The sequence below is a fragment of the Corvus brachyrhynchos genome, unplaced genomic scaffold (genome assembly GCF_000691975.1).
Source record: "Corvus brachyrhynchos isolate BGI_N302 unplaced genomic scaffold, ASM69197v1 scaffold146, whole genome shotgun sequence".
In the NCBI taxonomy this organism is placed as follows: Eukaryota; Metazoa; Chordata; class Aves; order Passeriformes; family Corvidae; genus Corvus; species Corvus brachyrhynchos.
The window spans coordinates 412,611-437,576 of record NW_008238960.1 but is presented as its reverse complement, the minus strand read 5'-3'; the positions used below and the strand labels follow the sequence as shown (position 1 = coordinate 437,576).

Below are 24,966 nucleotides of genomic sequence, written 5' to 3'. Positions count from 1 at the left end.
TTGGGTTTCTAGAGACTTGCTCTTTACATAAGTAGCAGATGACTGATGGTGTACTGTATTTGGGTTGATTCATTATATTTTGAATTATTAAAACAGGCTGCTTCTATTTGAAGAGCTGAAATCTGAGCACAATTTGCTGCAAGTCAAATTCCCATGAGTAAGAGGAGCCACAGAAACTGGTTACAGCATAGCAGGGAATACAGGGAGCGTCAGTGGGTAGATAACAGCAAAATCTAACCCTTTACCTTTTTTTTGTATGCTACCTCCTACACAGAGATTTGACAGCTACAGCTGGCTTATTGACTTGGTAGTCTCGCACTAATTGACTGCCGGTTTTGATAGGGGAGCCTCTAACCAGTTAAACTCTGAGCAGGCAGGTAGGTAACTTACCAATGAGAGTTGAGAAGAGGGGGGAGGAGAAAATTCTTGGGTGCATGCCGCTCAGATCTGGCTCCCTGTAAGAAGATGTGAGGTTTGGTGTGTGTGCTGTCACAGGCAGCTAAGGGTGAGCTCGAGTGCTCTGTTTCCACGAGGGAGAGAAGGGCAGCTGCTGAAAGTACAAGCTGGCAGGATCATGACAGACCCACGTAGCAGAAAGGAAGCATTAAAAAAATGCCGGAGTGCTACATTCAGTATTGATGGCTATAGCTTTACAATTGGTAAGCCTCATTTAATTTGTCTTCTTTCATTTATTTTCTTTCTTCTCTTTCTTTCCTGTCTTTCTTAGTAGTTCCAGTAAGTACAGGTAAAAGACAGCTGTTGTCAACTGCTGTTTGTCAATATATGCCTCTAAAATGTACAGATGCCCTGCAATTTTTGCCTGCATTGGTTTTGCAGTCCATCTTCTGTATTTTCTTCTGCCTAAGAAACTTGCCTTTGATACACAACCACTCTACATCCTTTTGCTGGGTTTTGGCACAAGTTCACCAAGATGTTCGCAGTACTTTTGTTTTGGAGCCTTACCTCAGTAAAACCTGGGCTCCAGGATTGCAGGTTTCCAGCTTGCCAGCTGCATTTCCTTCCTGTGAGCCCAGAATGTCATCCTTGGGAGCCTTGGCTTTCTTTGCAATATTATATTGTTTACTTAGCCAGTGTTTTCAAATTCTATAATCTTTTGTAATTTCTTGCTTTGCACAAAGATATATATGTAACAGCTCTCAAACACAAGAAGTAAATTGCTGAGGCAATGAGAAATGTGAGGAAAGGTTAGGAATTTTAGGATGGATTGCTGTAGTTGTTTGGAGAGTGCTGTTTCATGTTTATGTTTGCTGTCTTAGGGAAAAGTGAGGCTTCTGAAAGTGAAAGGGCTTTTTCCAATAGACTTGGTACACAAAATTTGAGGATTCTCTGAGTAGACTGGTTTGTTACAATTGCTTATCTTACTAGGGTATGTGTAAATATATGTACCCCTATACAAATCCATATAGAACTTAGAAGCAAAGCAAGCTTACATCCCATTTTAGATTCAATCCAAGTAAAAATATATGGATAACTTACTTGTAATAATCAATACAAAATCTTGTTGAATACCTTTAAGAAGACAGAGATTCCACTTCCTTGCCATTGTGAAATCAGGAAAGTTTTTCCTAGACGATGCTAACATAATTGGGCCAGAATCTCATCTAATAATGAGGGATACAAGCTTTTATTGGTGTGGAAGGACATACCTGTTTAGTCCTCTGATTCATGGAGAATTTGTTTTGCAATCATTAACATTATGCAAACATTAAGCTTGCTGAAAAAAATTGGAGATGGAAATATATGTTTCATTAAAATATATTTACATAGTTAAGGTATCTTAACTATCTGTTAATGTTCATGTAGCACTTTAAAGGCAAAACTGCTGGGCAAGTGCTACTTTTGAAATTTAATGGGGAAGCCCTCCACAGGTTCTTGCAATATGCTTTCTTTTGCACCCCCTATCTTAATCTCTTCCTCTCTCGCCATAATTACTAGTAGTGGGTTTTTATCAGTTTGTGTCAGCCTGGTGGATGAACATTTTCTTTGGTGTTTTTTTAAAATTAATTTTTTTAAATTTTTTAAAAAAATTTTTATTTTTATTCAGGAACAAACCAACAGGATTTCTGAGTTTGTTGCTCTGCTGTTTTTATGCTGCTCATGCTCACAAGACAACTGGACCAATTTTAGGATCAAATGACTCAGGGTTTAGAACTGAAGGCTGTCTTGGGTAATCAAAAATGGTATTGTATTTCATATCTACCCATGCCCAAAAATTGTTACTATCTCTTTAAGGTTCAGTGGCACGTCTGGAACTGGAATCACAGGGCAGGCAGGTGTGGTACACTTAAAAAGATTGGAGCACACAGGCAGAGTCCGCTTTTTTCACCTTTTGGCTTGTTTTCTTGTCTCTTGCCTCACTTCTTGGCTTTTGCCTTAAAGCTGAGATAGCGTGGGCAGAGGCTTCCCTTTCGGATTCTCTTTTGTGTGGTGGCATGTCGCTTAAGGCAGAAGTTGTTTCAGGGGGAGGAGGAAGTAGTTCTGGGCTTGCAACAGTAGCCACCCAGAAAAACTGCATTTCTGCAATCAAACTGTTTCAGAGTGAACTTGGCAAACTTTATTGGCAGTGCAAACTTGAGCTGGTCCCTCACTGGGCCACTCCGTGTGGATTCCAGGAGACTGTTTCTCTCCACCCACAACACACCAGTGGCTCCGAGTTTTGCTTGTTAGTAAACTGTTATTTTTTCACTTATATCTACTTGTATTTCGTTTCTCCTTATTGGTGGAAAGGGATTGGTTAAAACAAAGGAGGAGAACTCATTTTAGAGTGTCCTTTAATTTTAAATTGTCTTAAAGCAAGACTCAGGTTTTTTCTGCTTCTTAGGACAGTTGTTGCATTGCAGCTCCTGTGCTATCTTCTGTGATGTGCATCTGTATTTGATGCACATGGTGTATTGATCTATGATCTGGGTATTATATAACATTTATTTTTATATCTGGGCAAGTGTGCATCGTACTGAATCACATAACTGTAAAAACTTTGTAAACACGCTATGTAGTATTACCAGCACTGTATGGTGGACAGACCTAAATGATTCATGTATTTATTGATCGTTATACTGAAGAAGATAAATCTATCCAAGAAATCCTACAGCGACATTAGTGTGTCAGGTATGGGCTTAAATGTCTTTTTCCCCATCAGAAGAGAATTCTGGTTTTTGTATTCTGACAATTTTTAAAAAGTTCTTGGGAAATGTTGAGCTGCTGCATCTGCTACTGTAGTACTATCTGAAAGAGAAGGCTGATACCCTTGAGGAACAAAGAAATATTAGTTTGAGAGAAAATATCTTCCCTTTGGGTGCAAAATGAATCATACCAGTTATCATGCGACATTTTCAAATTGTTGTCCAACTCTGTTCTAGACAGAGTGGGAACAACAGACTGGGAGTTTGGTTAGATCCATGATGAAATATCTGTACTATTAGAAGGGAAGCGTGGTAATAACTGTAACTTTCATCTTCACTACCATCACCTCCAACTGCATGGTTGAGAGCACCAAAGAAGGATGTTTGGTCATTCCACTGCTTCTTTTGGTGTACTTGGCATTGTGCAGTTTGCAATTGGTCTCAATGATCTTAAAGGTCTTTTCCAACCTAAATGGCACTATGAAGAGAAAATATTTTGCATTGATTCACATTTATACTAACTGCTAAGAAATTATGATCTTCACAATGTTTTGAAAACTGATTACTGACAATGAGACTTAATGAAAATTTTAATGAAAATTAATGAAAGACCTGGGCCTGACATCGATCATGAAAGTATAAGGGCAAAGAAGAAGCTTGGTGCAAGAAGAGCAGCTTACTGAAGGCCTGTAGTTAGATACCCTTGTGTCTCTGGAGTTGGCCAGCATCTGCTTACAGAGCAGAGCAACCTAGAGCAGCTTCTCAACTGCTCTAAATTTCACCTTAGCTGCTTACATTGGTGTTGGGACACGAGGGCTGTAAGAACTCCACACTTCCCAAGGGCTTTACAGGTCCATGCAGAAGAGAGGGTTGTACCATACCAGAAGGGCAAATGTATGACAACACCACATAGCTTTCTTCTGTATGAAGAAACAAGGTAGTTGCAAATCCTTTTCCTCTAGATACAACTGTTTCAACAGAGACTCTGAGGAGGATTGAGGTGCGCTGGCCCACTAAAGATTTTGAGTATTCCACTTTTACAGTCTTCTTGCACTGGTAGTTGATGTAAAGGGTCTATATTGGAGCCACAGTGTGAGCCATTTAGTGGGACTATTCAAGAACAGGAATCATACAATTTAGTTTGCTCTAGAAAGTTCAATCTATCTCAGATGAAGACTTCAAGATCTTTATTTGACATGGTTTATGTCACCAAATTTCAGAGTACATGAAGTTTTATATAAACAAGATACTGTATTTGAGCTCTTGTTTGACTTTGGCGAAGTTTTCCTCCACTAAAACATAGCAGAGATGAAGTTAAGGCCTTTTTTCCCCTGTGGATTGTCTCATCATTGCTGTGCAAATGAGAGACTATTAACTCAGAATGCCAGTAAGTGTTACTTGCTGTTGTAATTGACTTACTAGGGGCTGGTCCACTGTCTTTAAACCTGGGAAAACGATAAACACAAGTATTAACAAGAAGATGTCTTCCTTCTGCATTTATTAAATTTCTATGACTAAGAGCTTAAGTTCAGTAAAACTTCAACTTTCTGCTTTTTATATCCAGAAACAGCTGGCAACACTGTTTGTCCTTTCCAATGTATAAAATAAATTTTTAAAAATAGATTTATGGAATGAAGTGGTGAGGAGTTACAGAGTTCTGTAACTTAGGTGTTGTTGGAGAGGAACGAAATGGCACTGAAACACTTTGGCTCACAGCAGTTCTTTATTAATCTTGTAGGTAACTTTCTTCATGAAAACACTCTGTTACACATTTTGCATGTAAAAGCTTTCCCTCCAGTTACTATGGAAGCCCTGAGTTTTGTTTTGTGGTGATTTTGGGCCCTATTTTGAAATAATTCTTTAAAAATGTAGTTTTCTTAATGTGTCTGGAATTTTCTCATGTTGCAGTTCCCTACTTGGAACCCATTTCAACATCCATTTCAATGTCACATGTAGAACAGCCCTGACAGATAACTTTAGAAGCACCTTTTTGTCAAGGACACCTTTGCAAACCCACAAATGAGGCAGGTATCAGGAGAAGACACCTGCAGGCACACACACTGCATTTTCATGGAGATATACTTCAATTCTGCCCTCAGTTGCTTATAATAAAAATGTCGTTTTGAATGAAATCATAGTGTAATTAGAAGGTGCTGACAAATCTCTTATTCTGCATATGTGTCATAGCTTTCAGACTTCAAAGGAAGGCTGGGAGAAATACCTGTCTGTGTGGTCTGTCCACTTTCAGGGAGAAGGGGAGTTATCTCTGCCTGCACGCAAACAGTGTCCTTGGCCAAAAAGGTGAAGGGAGAGTGCCTAGCCACCACTTGTCTTGTGGGCTGTAGCCTCTCCTTGTCATTTTTTTTTGTTAACATAAATCAAAAGGTTCAAAAAACAATGAAACTCCAAAAACATTGGTGTTTTAAAATTTTCTTTTACTCTTCTCCTGATAAACCTTAGTGAGAGCATTTTTTCTCAGTAAGATCTGATAGGAAGCACTGATGATTTCAGTGTAAACAGTGTAGTCTGAAAGCTTGTAATGGGAAAATCTGGGTTTATTATTATAATACAAATACTAAGCTTGCAATAGGATGTGCGTTTTTTGATGTGGTTTAAGGAATTCTGATGTAGTTGTAAGACTATAAGGAATTAAAATTAACTTCCAACACAGCCCTATCCCTGAAGCTGGCAGCAAATAGGTTGTGGACTAAAGCTCTAAAGTTGTATGAGTATTTTCCTGGTCCCTTCACTTCCGATTGGTATTTTAGTTTTAACCAGTTTTGTCTCTGTCTGCTTTGTCCGAAAAGACACCTGAAAGGTATCTGCATATCTGCATGCCTATGGGTGAGTTAGCCAGCTGGCCCTTTGTCTGGGGTGGATGGTCACTGCCACAGTGATGGGCAATATTAATTCTGGCTGTTGGTACTTCAACTGTAGCAGATTTTATAAAAGGTGAGAATGGTCACACACTGAAACAGGTTGCCCAGGGAGGTTGTGGATGCCCCAACCTTGGCATTGTTCAAAGCCAGGTTGGATAGGGCCTTGAGCGGCCTGGTATAGTGACAGGTGTCCCTGCCCATGGCAGGGGATTTTGGGACTACATGATTTTTAAGGCCCATTCCAGCTCCTATGCTTTTTTGATTCTATGGTGATACTATGGCATCTACAGGGTCTGGATACTAAATTTACGTCTTTGATTTTGCTGGGGTATATTGCTGTAACCTAAGTAAAGACTGCCACAGGTTAGTGCTGTAACCTAGTAATAGTTCTTGCAGTCTACTGTAGTGTGCCTAAAAGTCTGGCAATGTGTTTTGGACCTCTGCCCATTTGCCTCTGTGAATGTTCTGCCTTATCACTGCTACCTGCTGTTCACATCCGTGCTCTGCTGCCTGTATCTTGGCATCCAGAAACACGGCATTTGGGGTTATTCCCTTAACTGTCAGTTTTCAAGAGGTTACCAGGCAGAGTTACACAACAGGCTCAGAAGCAGCTCCCAAAAGATTGCAGGGCCCTGTGACAGGGTCACATCAAAAGTGCTATTTCCCTTCCTCCCCTTGATTTTATATTTCAGGGAAGCTGCTAAAGTAAAACCTTTGCTGCATGTTTTGATTTGAGTGAATGGGCATCCCCATTCTCTGAAATTAAGCTCCATACATGGGAGTTCTGGGTAAGAAGAGATGTTAATGGATAAACTCACTATCATTACTGTAAGGAAGTGTTCCTTTAATTAATTACTTGTGGGGTTTTTTTTTTTTGTAAGATTGGCAAATTACATGTGTCCAGGTTTTGGTGCTTTGTCACCTCTGAATCTATCTGCAGGACTTTGTCACTGAATGGTCTGAATTCCTCAATGTGTTGGGAATTAGATTCACTAATGTGAAGTGGCTATGAAAACTGGGCTTGTGAGGCAGCAGAACCTCAAACAGAAGGTGCAAATAGGGCAGAAGGTGGAGACACCTGGCTGGAGACAGGACACTTATTCTCTTTGTGCCGGAAAGAAAGGAAAGGAAATGCAGTCAGGCCTCTTTCACAGACGACAAATGATGGTTACTCCCTACAAGGAGGGGCCCATTTTTACCGTGGTGAGAAATAACATTGCCTCTGGTTTTTTTTCCTTCTGGTCTTTGGCCAATTATTCCTGCTTCCAGTGCCTTCTGAATTGATGCAAAGATATTAATTTCAAAATTCAGATTTTCTAGAATCCCTAAATTTCAAAAGAAATAGAGGCATGACTTCTTCTGCGCCTTTTGAGCTCAGTTGCAGGCAGGCAGCCAGGCCTGTTACTGAGCAGGCAGGCTCTGACAGGGAGAACCTTCTCTCAAGACAGTTCCTTCTCCCATGTCAAAAGCTAGAGGTCTGCCTCCTCCTCCTCCTCCTGCTGAGGATCAAAGTCTAGGAGCTGTCAAATTGTCTTTTGGGATTTGTGTTTTTGCTGCAAATTTTCTGTTTTAAACCCTTGTGCTCTAGTAATTGGTCCGTTGTCTTGATGTAGTGTAAATACAAGCTCATTTTTCCTAGTTCTGTAGCTTTGTATGATTAAGAAGGCAAAAGGCTCCTTGACGTAACATTCACTTATTTGTGTACTAGTGCAAATCAAATCAAGAGGCAGAATCCTGACCAGCAGTAAATATTCATCATTCTACTGCAGTCAGGAGAACTGCAGTGATTTAAATGAGCAAAGGATCTGTCCTGGTCTTTTCCAGTTGAAGTGAAAGTTGCTCTATGTTAGAAAAGGAACTGCCCTACATATAAGGCAGGCAAATCATGCAGGTTTTCCATGGCTTCCTTGCAAGACTTCATCAAGGTTATGCTGATATGATTTTGCTCCTTATTTCTCCTTGCCAGGTGACAGAGCTTGTGTCTAACAAACCTGCTGAAACTCAATGCCAGATTTCTAATAGCTACAGGCTTTGAAATTTTTAGGACTGAGAAACGAACCCTTATGATTACATCCAACAGCTCTGTGCTATGAGTGCATGGAACGTTAGAGTCGTGGTGCAGGGAAGGTTGCAGTAATTACTGAACAGATGCACTTAATGAAGTCTCTACTGGCTTCCCAGCTGCTGAGTAGAGTGGTTCACTGGAACAACATGAAACAGTCATTAGGTCATTATGTCACATCCTCCCTCTTGTTGTCATAGCAGCTGCAATCAGTCCCCTGAAAATTTTCCTTAGGTGCAAACATCATCTCTTTCCATTAAATGGCAGTGCACGGTTGGTATCTTGCTGCGGCTGCTGCATGATGATATGTTTTATGTCTGTTGATTTAGCACCCTTTTCAATCACCCCACTCCTCCTCACTGTTGTGCAGAGTGATGAAACCTGCCAAGTGTATTGGGAAAGGGGAGAGGGTAGACAACTTGCTCACTCAGTACCACTTAACTCAGTTCTTAATTCAAGGACTTAAAGTAGATTTATAGCCATTGAAGATGAGGATAAGGACACTGGATTCATGTTGCATATCCTTTCTCTTTTAGTATTGAGAGTCAATCATTATTAGGAGTCAAAGCATTCAAAAATCAAATTTTACTTGTTTCTTCCACATGTATGTGGGTAAGGTCCTTGCAGTTCTCCTATATGGCATGTGTATATTTGTTGGACTTTATGGGAACAGAAGGATAAAGAAACTATGCAGTAATTGTACAAAAATTTAGGAGAATTACAAATGCCCAAGGGTAAAATTCAGAGAAGACCTGGTATTTATAGAAGATCCAAATAGAGGATTTGTAAAGGCATCATTCACACTTAATTGCCTTCCTTGTTTAATTTGTTTGTCCCCTTTGCTTTTTGAATGTCATGGGGAAACATCAGAAGTGATATGTTGGAAAAAAGGAATGGGAAAAATTATGTGCTCAGAAATAGGTATGTTTCCTCCAAGGGAAACACAGAACAAGGTGTGGGCTTCCTGGCAGATGCTTCCTCAAGTGTTATCTAGGTGTGCTCTGGGTCACCTCTGGGCTTGGATAATGCCTGAGGCCCCTTCCTGTCCAGGAAAGGAGGGAGAGCAGGCATCAGAAGAACTTCCTGAGAAGTCCCACTCACAGCCATAAGGCTAAATCTGGATCCCCTGGGACTGCAGAATAAAATAGAAGGGCAAAGGAAATGGTGTATAATTAGTCCCTATTGAAAACAATGGGATTATTGCCTTGTAAACACAAGTATTTTGTAAATAAAACTTCCAGAGACTGCATGTTTTGAAGTTCCTTTAAAGTGAACTCTCCTAGGATCTGAGAGACAGAGCTTGCAGCATGCTTCTGTTCTGCAGAGTAGGACCTGTCCACATATAAGAAGATATCTGATGAAAACCTGAGTGGACAAAGTGATGATCCCAGGGGTGCATACAGAATAAAAATTAAAATAGGATGCTGGGAAAAAAAAAATGCAAATAATATGCAAATTATGTAAATATGAAAATAGTGAGTTTATCTCTTGAGAAAGAAAACACAGAAGTGCCTATTTCCTTTCCCAGTCATCTCTTTGTCTGATACAAACAACTGAAATCAGAGACAGTGGGTCTTCTTTTCTTTTTTGCTTTTGCTATAGACCCAGTGAGAGAAAATGTAGACAGAGCCTGCTACCAGAAATGTGGATTTGACTTATAGTTAACTATCTCAGCCATGCTTCCCGGTACCTGAAAGTGTGTTCAAAGCTCACTTTATTACAGGAAAATAGCAATAGTTAATACAAATAGTAGCTCAGCATTTACACAATCTGTTCATTGTAGTACAGAATTATATCTAACTAAAGGGATAAAAATTTTTCTGTCAGGTTAGCCATGTTTATTTTTTAGTAAATCAACAAGCCTGAAATGCTTGTCTTTATGAACTGCCACAGAAATCAGTCCAGGCTGTTGATTATTGCAGTCTTTGCATAGGGGGAGCATGAAAGATGATGTGTGTCCCAAAAGTATGTCCTATTCACCTAATATATATAGAAGAGACAATTTAGAGGAAGATCATAAGAGCTGATAGTCTTTTTTAGAGCCTCCAAACTCTCAGCGAGATCTCTCTGCTCAGTGCATCTTGTAGCTGTGGCAAAAGGTGAAAGCATACAGAATCACAGAGTGGGTAAGGGTGGAAAAGACCTCCAGAGGCCATCCTGTTCAATCCCCCTGCTCAAGCATACTCACCTATACCAGGATTCCCTAAGACCATGTCCAGATGGCTTTTTAATATCTTCAAGGATGGAGGCTCCAAAAGCTCCTGAGCAACTTGTGCCAGTACTTGGACAATGTCACAGTAAGAAAAAAAAGGTGTTTTTTATGTTCAGAGGGAACCTCCTGTTTTTCAGTGTGTGCAAATGCCTTTGGTCCTGTCACTGGGCACCACTGGAAAGAGCCCGTCTCTGTCCTCTCTGCACCCCCATCCTACAGATATATCTACACTGAGAGATCCCCCTAAGCTTTCTCTTCTCCATGCTGAACAGTCTCAGCTCTTCGACTTTGCTTATCCATGAGGTGCTTTAATTATCTTTGTTGGCTTTTTCTGGACTCTCTTTGGTGTCTGCATCTCTCTCCTGCACTGGGAAGAGCAGAACTAGACCCAGCACTCCAAGTGTGACCTGATCAATGCTGCACAGTAGGGAAGTATCACCTCCACTGACCTGCTGGCAACACTTAATGAAGCCCAGGACACTGTTAACTGCCTTTGATGCTAAGAAAAGTTGCTGGTCATGTTCAAGCCTAGTTAGCCGACCTACCCATCAGCGTAGCCTGGCTTTGCCCTTCGGCATGACACTACTGTGATATCTCCTCTCCTTTACGAACCCCTAGGCCAGGGAAGAGAGTAATTGTGGGACCGCACAGTGTACCAGTTCCCTTCAGGTGTCCCAGCTGGAAAATGTATTTTCAGGCTGCACTCCTGTAGATCCTCTCCAGGCTTGAAACTTACCATGACATTGGTTTATGCAGTGGAAACAGGGCTGCTGGACAGAAGGTGTGCATGTCTGTGCTATAACTGTTGTTGAAGGAATCAGTCTAGTACTGCATGACCTCTTATGTTCTGTTTTGTGGCACATATTGGGCAGAATCAGGGCAGTTGAAAACAATCCAGGGCAATGAGGGTAAAAGGTAAATGCAAAGTACTGTGGTTAGGTTTTTTATCCTCTGAATGTTCCTGTCACTGACAACGTAGCCAAAGATAATTTTACTATGGATACAAAGGCTCTAGCTCTCTTAATTCTGCAGAAACAACTTGTTTACACCTGGCTGCACTAAGATCATAAAGAGGTATGCTGTTGTTGATAGTTATCAGAACCTTTCTGTAATGAAGTTGCAGCCAAGGCTCTGCTGTCATGTGTGAATACAAGCACTTATCTTATGTCTCTGTGACCCTTAAGACTTGCCCTCCCAAAGCACCACCTACTTTTGCATCTTAGTATCTTAGTACTGATGTAGAGTAATGCCTGAATCAGTCTTGTATTTCCAGGTAACAGAAGTGTTTGTTCGGCTGAGTGAGGATGCAATTGTATCACTGTCAATTTAAGTACCGATTAATAAACTGCTCTGGAGCTAATGCATTTTCCCCATACTAGAGAATAATTTGATTTGATGTTGTATTACAGCTGGCAGGTACTTGAGGTTAAGAAGGTTTGTTGCTCTGTGATGGTTAAGGGATCCTTTATTTTGAAAGCCAGTTCCTTTGACGAACAGGAAACTCCAAACCTCACCCATATCAGAAGCTGAACTTCTGGTCTAGCATTCTTTTAGCTGTGCCTAGGTCAGTGAGTTTCGTTTTCATTTTCTTTTTTTAAGGATCACCCTATTTAATCCCTGCAGCACACATTGTTTCCTTTTTTTGTGTATGTTCAGCAAGGGGATAAAGGTGCCTGTGAGAAATTAGCTGCTATTACAAAATTCAGATCCAAAGGGTCACGGCCACAAGAGCTTATTGTAAAACTGTGCTCTACCAACGGAGAAAAAAATTTCCACAGTAACTTTCCAATGAATCTGCTTGAGAACCTTTCCAATCCCCATCAGATTAGACATTTGTGAGGTCAAGCTCCTATGCTGTAGCTACCACTGCATGTGGTATTACTGGTAGTTTCTACACAGCCCAACTATTTGCAAGGAGAGAATCTCAAGCACACAGTACCCGGTCAGGGCAGGATTACACTTAATTTAAGGCATCGTTGACTGAGGTAATCATGTTGGCTTCCTTTATAATCAATGAAGAGAAATAGATTCTTTTAAGGTGTTGTTCATCTGACTTATTTTAGACATCAATCTTAGGCTGAGCTGAATCATGCCCTAGAAGTGACATTTTCTTTCTATTGTCTATAAAGGGAGCCTGGATAACTGTATCGCACTTGTCAATATCTGTATCTGGATAAATGCTCCTCTCACTCCCCCTATGCTTTTGTAATCTAGAGGTCTAGAAAAAATGCTTTTAGAAAAAAGAAGGTAGAATGAGTAATTAAATAGTCTGTCAAAGATAAAATGAGGGACATGCATGCAACAGTTTTCAAATACATAAGTTGTTTGAGAAGAAGGGAAAAATGATCAAAGTGGACGAAAGAAGTGGGTTGAACACTTCTAATCATAACGATAGTGAGACACTGATGTTTCACTGAGAGTTACTATCTAATTTTTATTTTGAAACATTCCACAGTTTGTTTCATTTTCCAGAACTCTGCAAGTTCCAGCCTTCTTCTTTAACAGAAAGTTACTGGTTTTTTTCTGTTGCCATGACCACACATGATTGTATGCCCTCACTTTGTTTCTCAAGAATGTAAAAAACCCCAAACAAATAGTTTTTTTTCCTTGTTCTTTTACCTTTTTTCTTTCTTTTTTTTTTTTTTCTGTCTTTTTTTCCCCCCCCCCCCCCATCGTAAAGGGATTTTTTAAGCAAGGGCTTTTGTGTTGGGGTTTTCTGAGGAAGTGGCTGCCAAAGATTTTTGTCCACCTAGAATACAAGAAGTGTAATACAGTATTTGAATGGAAATATAATCTGAAGAAAATAGTTAAAATATCAGAAAAGCAATAAAAAATATGTATTTAGTATCTACAAACTTAACTGCCTCATTGGACATTAGGGGGATGTCACATGAAAAAGGAATGTTTCCTTGACCTTTAAAGGGGAGATGTACTTGACCCTTAGTGTTTAATTTGGCTGTCAGTGCCCCAGGGAAGTTGAGAACCTTGTGCCTGACCAGTCTGTCAGCATCCTGTTAGGGCAACCCTTCAGTGAGCAGTCCTGCTGGATTGGAGGGTGGTTTAACTGACTTAGTCAGAGAAATACACCAATAGCATATGGGAGACTCCTCAGTGGGTCATCCTCTTTATCTGTTATTCACTGCAGGCAAATGCTAGTGCCCATGAAGGACTCACACTAACAGTTTGTGGAATAACACTCTTTATTAATACAAAATTGTGACAGGTAAAGGTTCGAGGATTGTCAGTGATAGTATCTGACTGCAAAAATATATTCAAAGCAATACACAGACAAGCTCTAATCCCCAACAAAAGTATTCAGCATGCATAGAGTATGATTCTTACCCTATAGGGGAGAAGACAGGTTCAGCCCGGCAACTGATCCTAGCAGTTATGATGGAGTCTTCCCTAACTTTCCCTCCATTCTCAACCTACTTTTATACTATTTTTTGTATTTTCCCCTCATTCTTGACTTACTTTTATACTATTTCTTTGTGTTCAGGTTGAGCTTGAGTGACTCTAGTCATGCATACTTTTGTTACTGATTGGTGTAAAACGGTCTTGCTTTGCTTTTAAAGATACAGTCAAAAAGAACATAGAGCATGTGCCCAGTGAGGTGTAGTTGTACCTTGGAGGTGAGAAACTTTGGGATTGTTAACATTACAATTAGGCTTTAATGAACCATGTTCATCTAACCAGAGTGATTTCCCCACGGCTATTGGCTCAGCAGCAGGACCTCTTCCCCTATCTCCCCTGGCTGACAGGTGTTACGTGGTTTATTAACTACACAGTACCATTGAGTTCCTTTCCCTGGCAAGGATTTCAACAGAGACTGGTGTCTCCACTCCACCCTCCATTCCATCCTGCTTAGCAGGAGCTTAGAGTTGCAGATCATGTGTATAGGAAATCATCATGGAATAGGTTTTGAGCATGCCAACTGCATTCCATCCTGGGAGCAGCAACTATATTTTACCCTATAATTTCCATAACTTTTAAACTTCTGTTAGGATGCAAACATAACTTCTCAGTTTCCTCTAATTCTACCCCCAGCCAGCTTTCCACAGGGGAGATTTCATATGGTTCAAAGCAATCAGCAATAGTGCTATTAAAAATAAGTTTTAAATGTCTTTCTCATTCCCCTGGTTTACCAGTTGTAGTAATAGGAATATTAATTAGAAATGTGATAGTGGATGTTCTTACTCTGTGTATTGCTCTTTTTGTCCTTTTTTACTGGTAGAAGCGAGTCAGTCAGACAAAAATTTTTTGAGCAGTTCAAGGTATTTCAAACCACTGGTTTCATTCATTGAAAGAAGTAATTTTGCCATTTCCCTTTAATATGTTTCTGCTTTCTCATCACCTTCAGGCACTGTAGATAGTACTGTGTCTGGGAAAAGCACCAAAACTAGGAATTGATCCTGGATAAAATCAGTGTCTTTGCTTTTCTTTCAGTGTGTACTAGTTTGAAAACAAACTAGTGGGAGACACCAAGTCAGAATAACAATTTAATAGGGAAATAAAAGGAGGGGGAAAGAAAAAAAACAATAAAAGCGGATAACACTGGGTTAAACTGACAGAGTTAGGATACAACCTGGCACCCTGTTAGTCAGGGTGGTGGTGGCAGTCTGGTAGAATTGTGGCTGCAGTCCTCCTGAAGTGGTGATCCTGTAGAAAAAAGGGTCTGCTCCTCCTCAGAAGGTCCAGCAGTGGCTGTGTAGCTCCTGTCCTCTGGAAATCCAGTGGAAAGGCATTGTCTCTGGTGTTCAGAGTCCCAGCTTATATCCACGATGGGATGCTTGGTTCCTCCCTCTGGGTGGAGCATCTCACAGTGGGGTAATGAGTCATGAGGCCAAGTGTTGATTAGGCTCATTAACAGAAGATGGTCTGGAGGGAGTTATCTCTGAGTCATGCAGCAGGACAATGATGGGCAATTAACAGAATGATAGTCTGGGTGGAGGAGGCAAGGAAACACTGCCCCACCTGATTTCAACAGCTCATGAGGATGGTGATAGAATACACTGCAACCCAGGACACAGTGTCATCTTGGTGCAGATTAGGTAATAAATGCAAGATGAAAGGACAGGACTGCCTCTTTTGGTCACTAACGTCAAATGTTGGTGAAAGCAGGAATTCAGTTGAATGATACTTGTTTATTTTGACTACTCTGTGGTCAGTAGTTGCTGCCTTGGGCAGTAGTTGACATATTTTATTAACTTTGCCAAGGGTGTAGTTTAAATATCATTCTTCTAATTACAAAGTATAAGTTAGGGAGCAAAGGATATGATAAAAAGAAAGTACATTTTGATCTTCCTTTGTTTTCATCAAGGCATCATCTGAAAACCAAGGACACTTGACATTCTTTAAATGATTTTAGAGTGGTGGTGGCAGTCTAGACCTGCTCCTGTGAAATTGCTAAATGAGTCTAACTAATAGATGTACGCTTGCCATCTCTTGTCTTCCATGTGCTTACAGATGAAGTAGTATTTAGATTCATTGAAATGACCTCCTGTTATTTGGAGAGCAAGCCATTAGCTAGTTGACTCACTTAAAGGAAATTTAGCAACTGGGATGACAAACATGGAGCAACTACTCTGTTGTGTACAGAGCTACTTCAGACTGTAGTTTTTAGCATTACAAATACAGCTGAATTTCTTCTTGAAAGAAAAAAATATTACCTTGCTTACAAAAGTGTAGGTCATAAACACTGTGATTTTGTTTTTGACAGCCAAGTTCTGACATTGTTTCTCTTAAGCTTTATTTTCCAGCGTGCTTTTTCGAACCAAAGCGGATATGTTCAAAGCCGTGAAAATGTAATTCCAATTTGGTCATTGTCCTCTATTATTTTTCTGTTTGACCCAGAGATCAGTTGCACAACCTGGTCATGATGAGGACATCCTCATTGCTGCAGTACTAAAGTTTCCTCAGAGATTAACCTCTGATTTCTGGATTGCTAGCCCAAAATTTACTGTGAGTTGGTGCAAGCCTTAGTCAATGTGATATAATTTTATTTTCTTAAAATGTTTAAGCTTTCAAACTCCTTTTTCAATTCAGAGCCTGAGTCTGAGAGCAAAAGGGGGTGAGTGCAAAATCCAATAGCATATATTCTGAAATACTTTGAAAGTTATACTATGTAATTTGAAACTTTCTGACCTTTACCCTTTCTGAGTACTTTTCTTGCCTCAACAGTTTTATATCCTCTAAAATTCACAGCTATTATGCATCAGCATTTAGAACATCAGATGGAGCAAAGCTTTACAATCTGGATCCTCCTTGCAGAGGAAAGGAAGTGGGAGGGGGCCATCCCTGATGGCTCTGAAGATGGACATGCCACTGGCCAAGTCTGGGCCAATTAGAAATTATGGTAATGCCTCTGTGATAACATATTTAAGAAGAAAATCAAAACAAAGTGGGGGGACGTTTGAATTCCCGCTAGAGAAGAGATGAGAACGTGTGAGGGAAAACAACATGGAGACACCTAGGTCAGTGGAGAAGGAGGGGCAGGAGATGCTCCAGGTGCTGGAGCTGAGATTCCTCTGCAGGACATGGTGATGACCATAGTGAGGCAGGCTGTCCTCCTGCAGCCCACAGGGATCCACAGGGAATGCAGAGATCCACCCACAGCCCATGAGGGAGGTGCTCATGCCAGAGTGGGTGGATGCCTGGAGGAGGCTGTGATTCAGTGGAAGACCCAGGGGGCCCTGCTTCCAAGCTGGACCAGCCTGTCCTTAGAGGACTGCACCCGTGGAAGAGTGACCCATGCCACAACAGTTTTGGGAGGACTGTTCCCCATGGGAGGGACCCACGTTGCAGCACTTTTAGGAGAACTGTTGCTTGTGAGAGTGGAACCACGTTGGAGAAGTTCACAGAGAACTGTCTCCTGTGGGAAGGGACCCCATGGTGTAGCAAGGGAAGGACTTCTCTTCCGGAGCAGTGGAAGAAAACCTTGGGTGACAAACTGACCAAAACCCCCATGACACTGTCTCCCTGTGCTGTCGGTGGGAAGGAGGGAGAAAAAAGTATTTTAAGGGCTTATTTTACTTCTAATTATCCTCTGCTTTTGTCAGTAATAGACTCACTTTGTATCTCTAAGATGAGGCTGTTTTGCCCTTGGAGTATTTTCTCCCTGTCCTTAACTCATGAACCCTTTGTTTAAATTTTTTCTCTCGCCTGCTCAGCTGTAGCAGGGGAGGGTGAGTGAGCAGTTTTTGTGGGTGCCTGGCATTTGGCCAGTGTCAAACCATGACATGGATTTACCTTAGTGAATGTCTAAAACGTTGCATACACAACTTACTCAAGCTAGCTGTGAAGTGGATGGACCCCAGCTGGCTTCAGCTTGGAAGTTATCTTCTCATTATATTATCACCCTGTTGTACTCAAACTAATAACACTTTCTGAATGCTTACTAGATTTACAAATATATTTTTTAAAGCAGGACTTTTTAAACTTTTATTAAATTGTGCTGTTTTGAAAGAGACAAAAGCACTGTAAAGACTACTGGATCTTGAGTTGTCTTCATTGTACACTAAATCTGTTCAATGTGTACATTAGTATCCATATATATGCACAGATCAATGTAAATCCAGGTTGCAGTATACTTCACTGAGATTGACGATTTCTAATGACTTTGCTTTTAAAACCTCACCATCAGAAACTAGCTCATGTGACTCTTTATATTGAATGAACAGGCTGATTATATTTGGGAATATGAGACTGTGTTTTCTTGTGATACTACATTATGCCATCACATCAAATTTCAATAATGGGGGACTTAGATTTCCTTTTAAAAAGAATCTACAAACTACTCAGTGATTACCCAATAAGGTTGTATCCCTTGATTCTTTAATAAGAAATCTAAAGAAATAAAAAATTATTTGCTTTAGTTGTGCATATTTAATTTTTTCAGCTTTTCTTATTCAGCTCTTGATGAAATTTCTGCATCTTAAGGTGCATTTCAAAAATCTATATATTAAAGCTGAGTACATTAAAACCTTCTTATTTGACACTGAAAGGACACTGCGTGTATTCAGGTAATAATCAGTTATATCTGCAATTCTATTCTGAGAGACCAAATCCTACTGTGGCTGGTTATAGCTGCAGCTGAAACTGATGATAGTTCAAGATATCTTGATAGGGACAGTTTGGAACTGTTCTTTGAAATTTTATAATTGTGTCAAGTTTTAAGATTTTAGTTTTCTTTCTGAATATATTGTGCTTACTTTCTGGCCTGAATCCAGGGATACTGCTTATTCCACAAATAGTATTCTTTAGAAAATCCTCAAGAGATTAAAATCCTTCTTTTACAGTCTTGAAAAATTATTACTATTATTATTATTAATATTATCATCCCTCTCACTGTTTTCTTGTGAAGAATGTGACTTTAGAAAATACAAAGAGTTAGGTGGGTGGCCGTCATGGTTTAGGAGTGGTACTGCCCAATTCAGTGCCGCCACCGAGACTCTCCCAAAACAGATACTGCTTGCTTGCTCCCCCTCTTCACTTCCCCTTCTTGCTCTGGAGATGGAGTTGAGAACTGGGGGCACAAAAGGTGAAAATCATGGGTTGAGGGTTGAGAGAAGAGCAATTTACTGGAAACTTCTTGTTCCCCTGGAAAGGAATGCCTTTCTTTTTAGAAGAGAGAGGGGGGGAGAGAGAGAGTCCTTTTCTCCCCACCCCCCCTGCCCCTGCAAATGATATGAGATGGTATCAATTAACCTTACAGTCTTGGCCATGACCACACAGCCCCAGGCTCTGCCCCTTCACAGCTACCACAAAAAATTAATCCTGCCCTTGGCTGAAACGAGGACTGTGGGAAAGGCTTGACATTTCCTTGGCTGTGCTGTGGGTACAGTAAGGCTGTTTCTGCAGGCATAGTGATTTATGGGTTTTTTTCAGCCCAGGCTGGATAATCTCATCCAATATTTTGTGGGAAAGTAAGCCTAGACAGCATTATCTAGCACCTTGTGCTGTTGCATCTTGAAAACTTCCAGTGATGGGGACTCTACAGTGTCCATGGGAAGGTTGTGATTTGATCTTGCTTACTGTAAAAAATTTCTTATACCAAGATGAAACATCTCCTGTTCAACCCGTACCTGTTGTCCCTCTTCTCCCTCATGAGGCTCCTTGTGAAGAGAGAGCCTCCATCCTCTTAATAGCTGCCATTTAAGTACTGGAATACTGTGATGAGGTGTCCCCTGAGCCTTCTCTTCTTCAAGGAGAAAAGACCTAACTCCTCATTTTTCCTCCTACAGTAGTCTCACCAGCCTTTTGATCATCTTCACGGCCCTCCTTTGGAATCTCTCCAGTATGTCTGCATTTTTGAATTGTGGAGACACAGCTGGACACAATACTACAGGTGGAGCAGTGAATGGGATGATAGTATCCCTATCTCTACTAGTAATGTCTCTACAGATGCAGCCCAGGATCAGATGTGCTTTTATTGCTGCAGTGGCACACTGCTGACCCATGTTCAGCTTGTCCACAAGGATGCCCAGGTCCCTTTTAGCAAGACTACTTCCCAGCCACACAGATCCTAGCCCATATTGGGCTCTGGTTATGATGTCCCAGATGAACAAATTTGCACTTGTCTTTGTTAAACTTGGTCTTGCTAGCCCAATTTCCAGCCAGTCCACATGTCTCTGTAAAATGGTTCCTTCTTCTAACATGTCCACATCATTACCTAGTTTAGTGTCATCAGCAAACTTGGCGCGTGTGCTTTCAGTCCTATCATATGGATAATTTATTATGATGCAGAACAGCATGCGGCCTGGCATTGATACCTGGAGGACCTCCCTGGTGACAGGCTGCCAGCCTGAGTAAAAACTATTGATCACCACCAGCTGAGTACGGCCTGTGAGCAAATTTCTTATCCATCTTGCAGACCACCCATGTAGTCTGTATCTTGCCAGTTCTACCAGAAGGCTGTGGGACGGGAAACAGCACTGAACATCTTGCTGAAGTCCAGGTAAACAACAGCCACTGCTTCCACCATGTAGTGTCATGGTGAAAAAGGTCATTTTGTTGTAGCAGGTGATCAGGTTAGGTTAGTCTGGTATAATTTGCCTTCGGCCAGCCTGTGCTTTTCCCAATTCACTGCTTCATTTGTTTTGTAGTAGTTTCTAGCAGGACTTGTTCCGTTACCTTCCCAGGAGCAAATTAATAATAATGGGCCTGTAGTTTCCTCTTCGGGGCCCTTCTTAAAGGAGGTATAACATTTGCTGTCTTCCAGTCTTCAGGGATATCCCATGATCTCCATGATTTTTCAAATATTCTAGATGGTGGCCTTGCAACAAGGTTGGCCACTTCTCTTACCACTCTGCCAGGCCCATAGATTTATGTGTGTTGAGCCTGTTACAACTCATCCCTGAAGGCAGGGTAACTGAGGTTCTTATTAATAGATCCCTTGGGGCAAATTAGAGTGAAGCGACACTGAATGACTATTGTTTATATCTATCTATATCTGTAACTATATCCATAGGGCTTATTCTAGAAAAATTTGGTTGCAATGGAAAGGAGGGATGTACCCTTCTGGTTATTATCTGTAGAAATATAGCAGTATAAAATCATAAAAATAACACTTAAGAAAATATATAAGGATGTCGTGGGGGGTGACTCATGGCAATGGGGTATCCCATGATCATTTGTGCTGGGAATTGTCACTGTTCCCCCCAATTCTTGCAGTTTGGGGAATATTGCAAGAGGTGTAAGCTTGGCTGGGGGTGCTGCAGGGGTGGGGCCGAGGATGGTTTCCTTCCGTTTGGGATCAGGGGGAGGAGTTGCATGTGTTGTGGAGGGTGTGTACGTGGCCTGGGATATTGTTACGTTGTGACTTGGCACTAGGATCAGATCTGCCTGCTTTCACCGCTTCTGCCAGCTGCTGGTGGTGATCCCAAGACCAATTGCTGCTCGTAAGCTTACAAAAGGAGCAATTTTCCCTCTTTTTTTTCCCTTTGCCCAAGACACCTACGGAGGTTGCCGAGCTCGCGTAGGAGCACCCCCTGCTGGTCCTGGGGCAGTCAGTAAAGCCTTCTGCCTTTCCTGAGTCAACAGCGCCTCCTGCCAGCCGTGATCATAATTACACCAATGGTGAAACAGTGCTTGATGAGTGGAGGCGCTTCTGTTACTGTGTTTGTTCTGTTCTGTTATATATATATAAATAATAAAGAGCTGTTATTCTTTTTCCTACATTTTTTCTTGGAAGCTCCATAATTTCAAAGTTACAATAAGTTAGATGGATGGATTTTCCTTCCATTCCAGGAAGGTTCATGCCTTCCTTGGCTGACATTTTGCCTTGAAACCAGGACAAAGGAAAAGAAGGAAAGAGAAAGAAAAGGCAAGAGTAGAAAAATATCATCACATGTGGATCCAGTGATGAGACTTAATTTTTGGAATTTTGATGTCTGTTGGTCAAAGTGAAGGTTGCAGTCTTGATTTGTCAGGGTTGGGGGAAGCCTGGAAAACACGAGGTTTAATGGGTTAATATACACTCAGGTTCAGGTTGGAATGCCCAGGTATCTCACCTAGAGGGGGAAGTTTTACACTGTCTGAAGTAAAACTCTGGATCATGTGCAGTCCTCTGGTGGAAGGACCCAGAAATTAGTCTGGGGGCACTTTGGGGTCTTTGATCGTTTATTACACCTTCTAAGACATGACAGCTGCCTCTCACATCAGGGTATTTGAACCAGTTATGCCCTATTGGAAGGGATTAATATCTTCAGGCCTATGTGTGAATTTGAATATCCTGATACTTCTGTGGGGGTAGGGGGGAAATTTTACACCTGAGCAAGTTGTGTAAGCGAGGAAATTGGCATGATAAAAAGCACCACCCCACCTCTGCAGGATCTGCTTCTTATTGTCCTTCTTCCTTATCTGTCTCAAAACGCAGCTTGTAGCATCGGGTGGTGAGTTTGCACCCCCTCTGCATCTAAGCTGTTTCCTTGCACATGGACAGCAAAGCATCCTGCAGCTTTTGCAAATGGCACTTACATTTACTGTACACTTACTGTATGTAAGTGGTGGTATAGTTTAACTGTGATTGCTCAGCCATCACAGCAGGTCATTTTTATAAAAGGAATTGGTGCTGATTTAGAGTTGGTAAGACTTACGCAAGCTTATTTCATGAAGCATAAGAGCATGGGTAAAACAAGTGTTTTTAAGGTTGGGATGAAATTCAAACTGAGTTTTACATGCATGTTTAGATTTTGTAATCAAGTGAAAAAGTTCCTTGTGAACTGGTGTTCAACGTCCGAAAAATGACTGACATTTTCACCTCACCAGTGTTATCTCCTCTCACTTGTTTTTCAAACCTGTGCAATTTCCATTGGTGGTCCATTGTCACCATACATCCACACCTATGGCTCTGGTTAGACTTTGACTTTCCACCAAACTGCAGTTGCCAAAATCAGTCCCCTTGTGCTCCAGGAAAAGGGTTTGTGCCCAGACAGATCAAGTCATTTGTGGCATGGTCTTGGGGAGGTTAGCTCTGATGCAGAGAGGGGTCTGCTATTATGGGTGGTTTCTAGACTGCAGGGTTGGGTTCTGCTGTGCTGTGAGAGATGAGTAACAGCATGGGTTGGTGCTTGAGAACCAAGTGGCAGAGGATGCATCAGGGCTGCCCCGCAGCTGTGCCCAGTGCATGGCAACCAAGGGCAGGGACAGCATCCTGGGCCTCCCTGAGCCTCCCCAAAGGCTCTAAAGGACACTGGGTAGAGAGACAGTGGGTGAGGCTGCTGCAGATTGGGCTGGGCATGGGGGGCCCCATCACCCCCATATCTCAGTGCCATCACCCTGCAATACAGCAGTCACTGGCTTGCCTGGGGCAGGACAAAAGGGAGCATCCTCCTCTTTCCCAGTGTCAAAGCTGGACTGGAGCGAGCCAGTCTGAAAGGAAGTCCTTGAGGAGCTGGTGGAATTACTTGGAGGGCCTGAGGGAGGAAGACTGGAGAAGGCTGGATGAGGCTGCTGGAGATGAGAAGAATCACTAGTCCCTGGAGGTGTCCAAAGCTTTTTCATCCGGAGAACACTGGTGAAACCAAGGGAATGCCTTCCCAAGGAACGTTACAGAGCTCTCCATCCTCATCCCCTCTGGAATCTGGTGCAGCAGTCATAAGAAATGGGATGCAGAGATGTTGCCAGGGTTCCCAATGCTTTGGAACACCCTGCCAGGCGAGGAAAGGGTTCTTGCTCCCAAAGGTGATCAGACTGAGGGCATTTGGCCACTCTCAGAAGTCCTTGAGATGGCCCTAGGTTGACATAGAATAGGGCTTGGGCATCTCCAGGGAGGTGTGGCCGGTCTGTGGGATGATGATGAGGCAGGTCTTGCTCACATGCTGAGGAAACAGCTGATCACTAGAGCTGAGATTAGAAAGGAATTTTCCCTCTGGGCAGATTGGCACTGGTCCTCAGGGGTTTTTGCCCTCCTCTGCAGCACTGAGAATGACTACTGGTAAGGCCTTCTCCAATCCCTTTTGGCTAGGTTGCTGCCTGCTGCTCATGCACCAGGAAGATGGTCTGTTGTGACCTGGAGCTTTGGGGAGGAACATTTTTTATCCCCTCAAGGTGAGCTAGCAAGTGTTTGCAGGTTTTTTTGCCTTCCTCCATAGCACTGAGCACAGCCACTTGCCAGGGCTCCTTTGGGCCATTTTGACCAGGTGCCAGCAGCTCATGCTTCATGGAGGTGGCTCTCATACCCCTTGTTCTGGTTTGGCCAAACTCAGAAATATATCCTCTGAGAGAAGGCAGGCCACAACCACCCCTCCCCCACCAGGTTTGGGGAAAAAAAAAATTTCCTCAAAGGAAAGTGAAAGAGATAAAAACTATTTCTTTAACAAACACACGGGAAAAGGATAATAATGCTAAATAAAAAACCTCTCGCTCTGCTGAGAGAAACCTAGGAAAATTTCAGAGTCCTTCTGTAGATCTCTCTCTCTCCCCCTCCTTGGAGCTGGGACAGGGTGGTGGGCCCACCTCCAGGGCCAAGGCCTCAGTGGGAATTCCTCCTGATGTATTCTGATGTTGAAACAGTCCAGCAGAGGAAAAAAAGAAAAAAACAAAGTCCCAGGAAAACAAAAGTTCAACTCTCCATCTCCCTCTGGAGAAAGAAAAAGGAGCTGAAAAATTGGCCAAAAGCAAACAGGGTGCTTTCCCCACTCTTGCTCTGTTGCCGCAGCTGGAAAAAAAAGTCTCTATCTCTGTGTGACCTTGAACAAGCTGCAAACTGCTTTGAAGAAGTTTTGCTCAGGTTCTCCTCCCCCCTCTCAGGCTCAGTTTAAAAGCACAGAAAGGCACAAAATTAATTTCTGGGCATGGGGCAGCGATAGGGGATACGCATCACAAAGCCACCCCAAGACACCCCTGCACAGGGGGGCTAGTTTGGAGTCATATGACTTGATGTCTACATACATATGACTACATCATAACTGGTGACTATATATAAGGGCTATATGTGATAGACAAGCCAGTATTTAAGAAACAGATGTGTTGCTGATCTGAACCAGACTAAGGCGGTTCAGTGGTGTCGCGGGTTCGGTTTGTAACCGGGCAGAAACACCAATTTAGTGTAGTGGTTTGGTCCAAAATACTCATTACTATTTACCTTCTGTGAGATAAGAATTAGGAGAAAAGCAAAGCAGGCACCAAACTTAAAAGAATATAAAGAAGTTTATTAACAGACCTAAAAGA

At 41.9% G+C, this 24,966-nt stretch overlaps 1 protein-coding gene across 3 annotated transcripts in view; it reads left to right on the top strand.

Annotated features, from left to right (window-relative positions):
• The first annotated feature begins 332 nt into the window (after nt 1–332).
• Nucleotides 333–24,966, top strand: part of PDE1C (phosphodiesterase 1C) — a 375,734-nt gene continuing 351,100 nt past the window's right edge. For 2 of the 3 annotated variants that reach the window (XM_017738621.1, XM_017738619.1), the window contains exon 1: nt 338–659. In XM_017738621.1, the coding sequence (XP_017594110.1) occupies nt 575–659 (85 nt within the window). In that variant the 5' untranslated portion in view covers nt 338–574. Of the gene's footprint in view, nt 660–24,966 lie in introns of all 3 variants that reach the window. The other variant, XM_008637110.2, reaches the window with a different exon arrangement.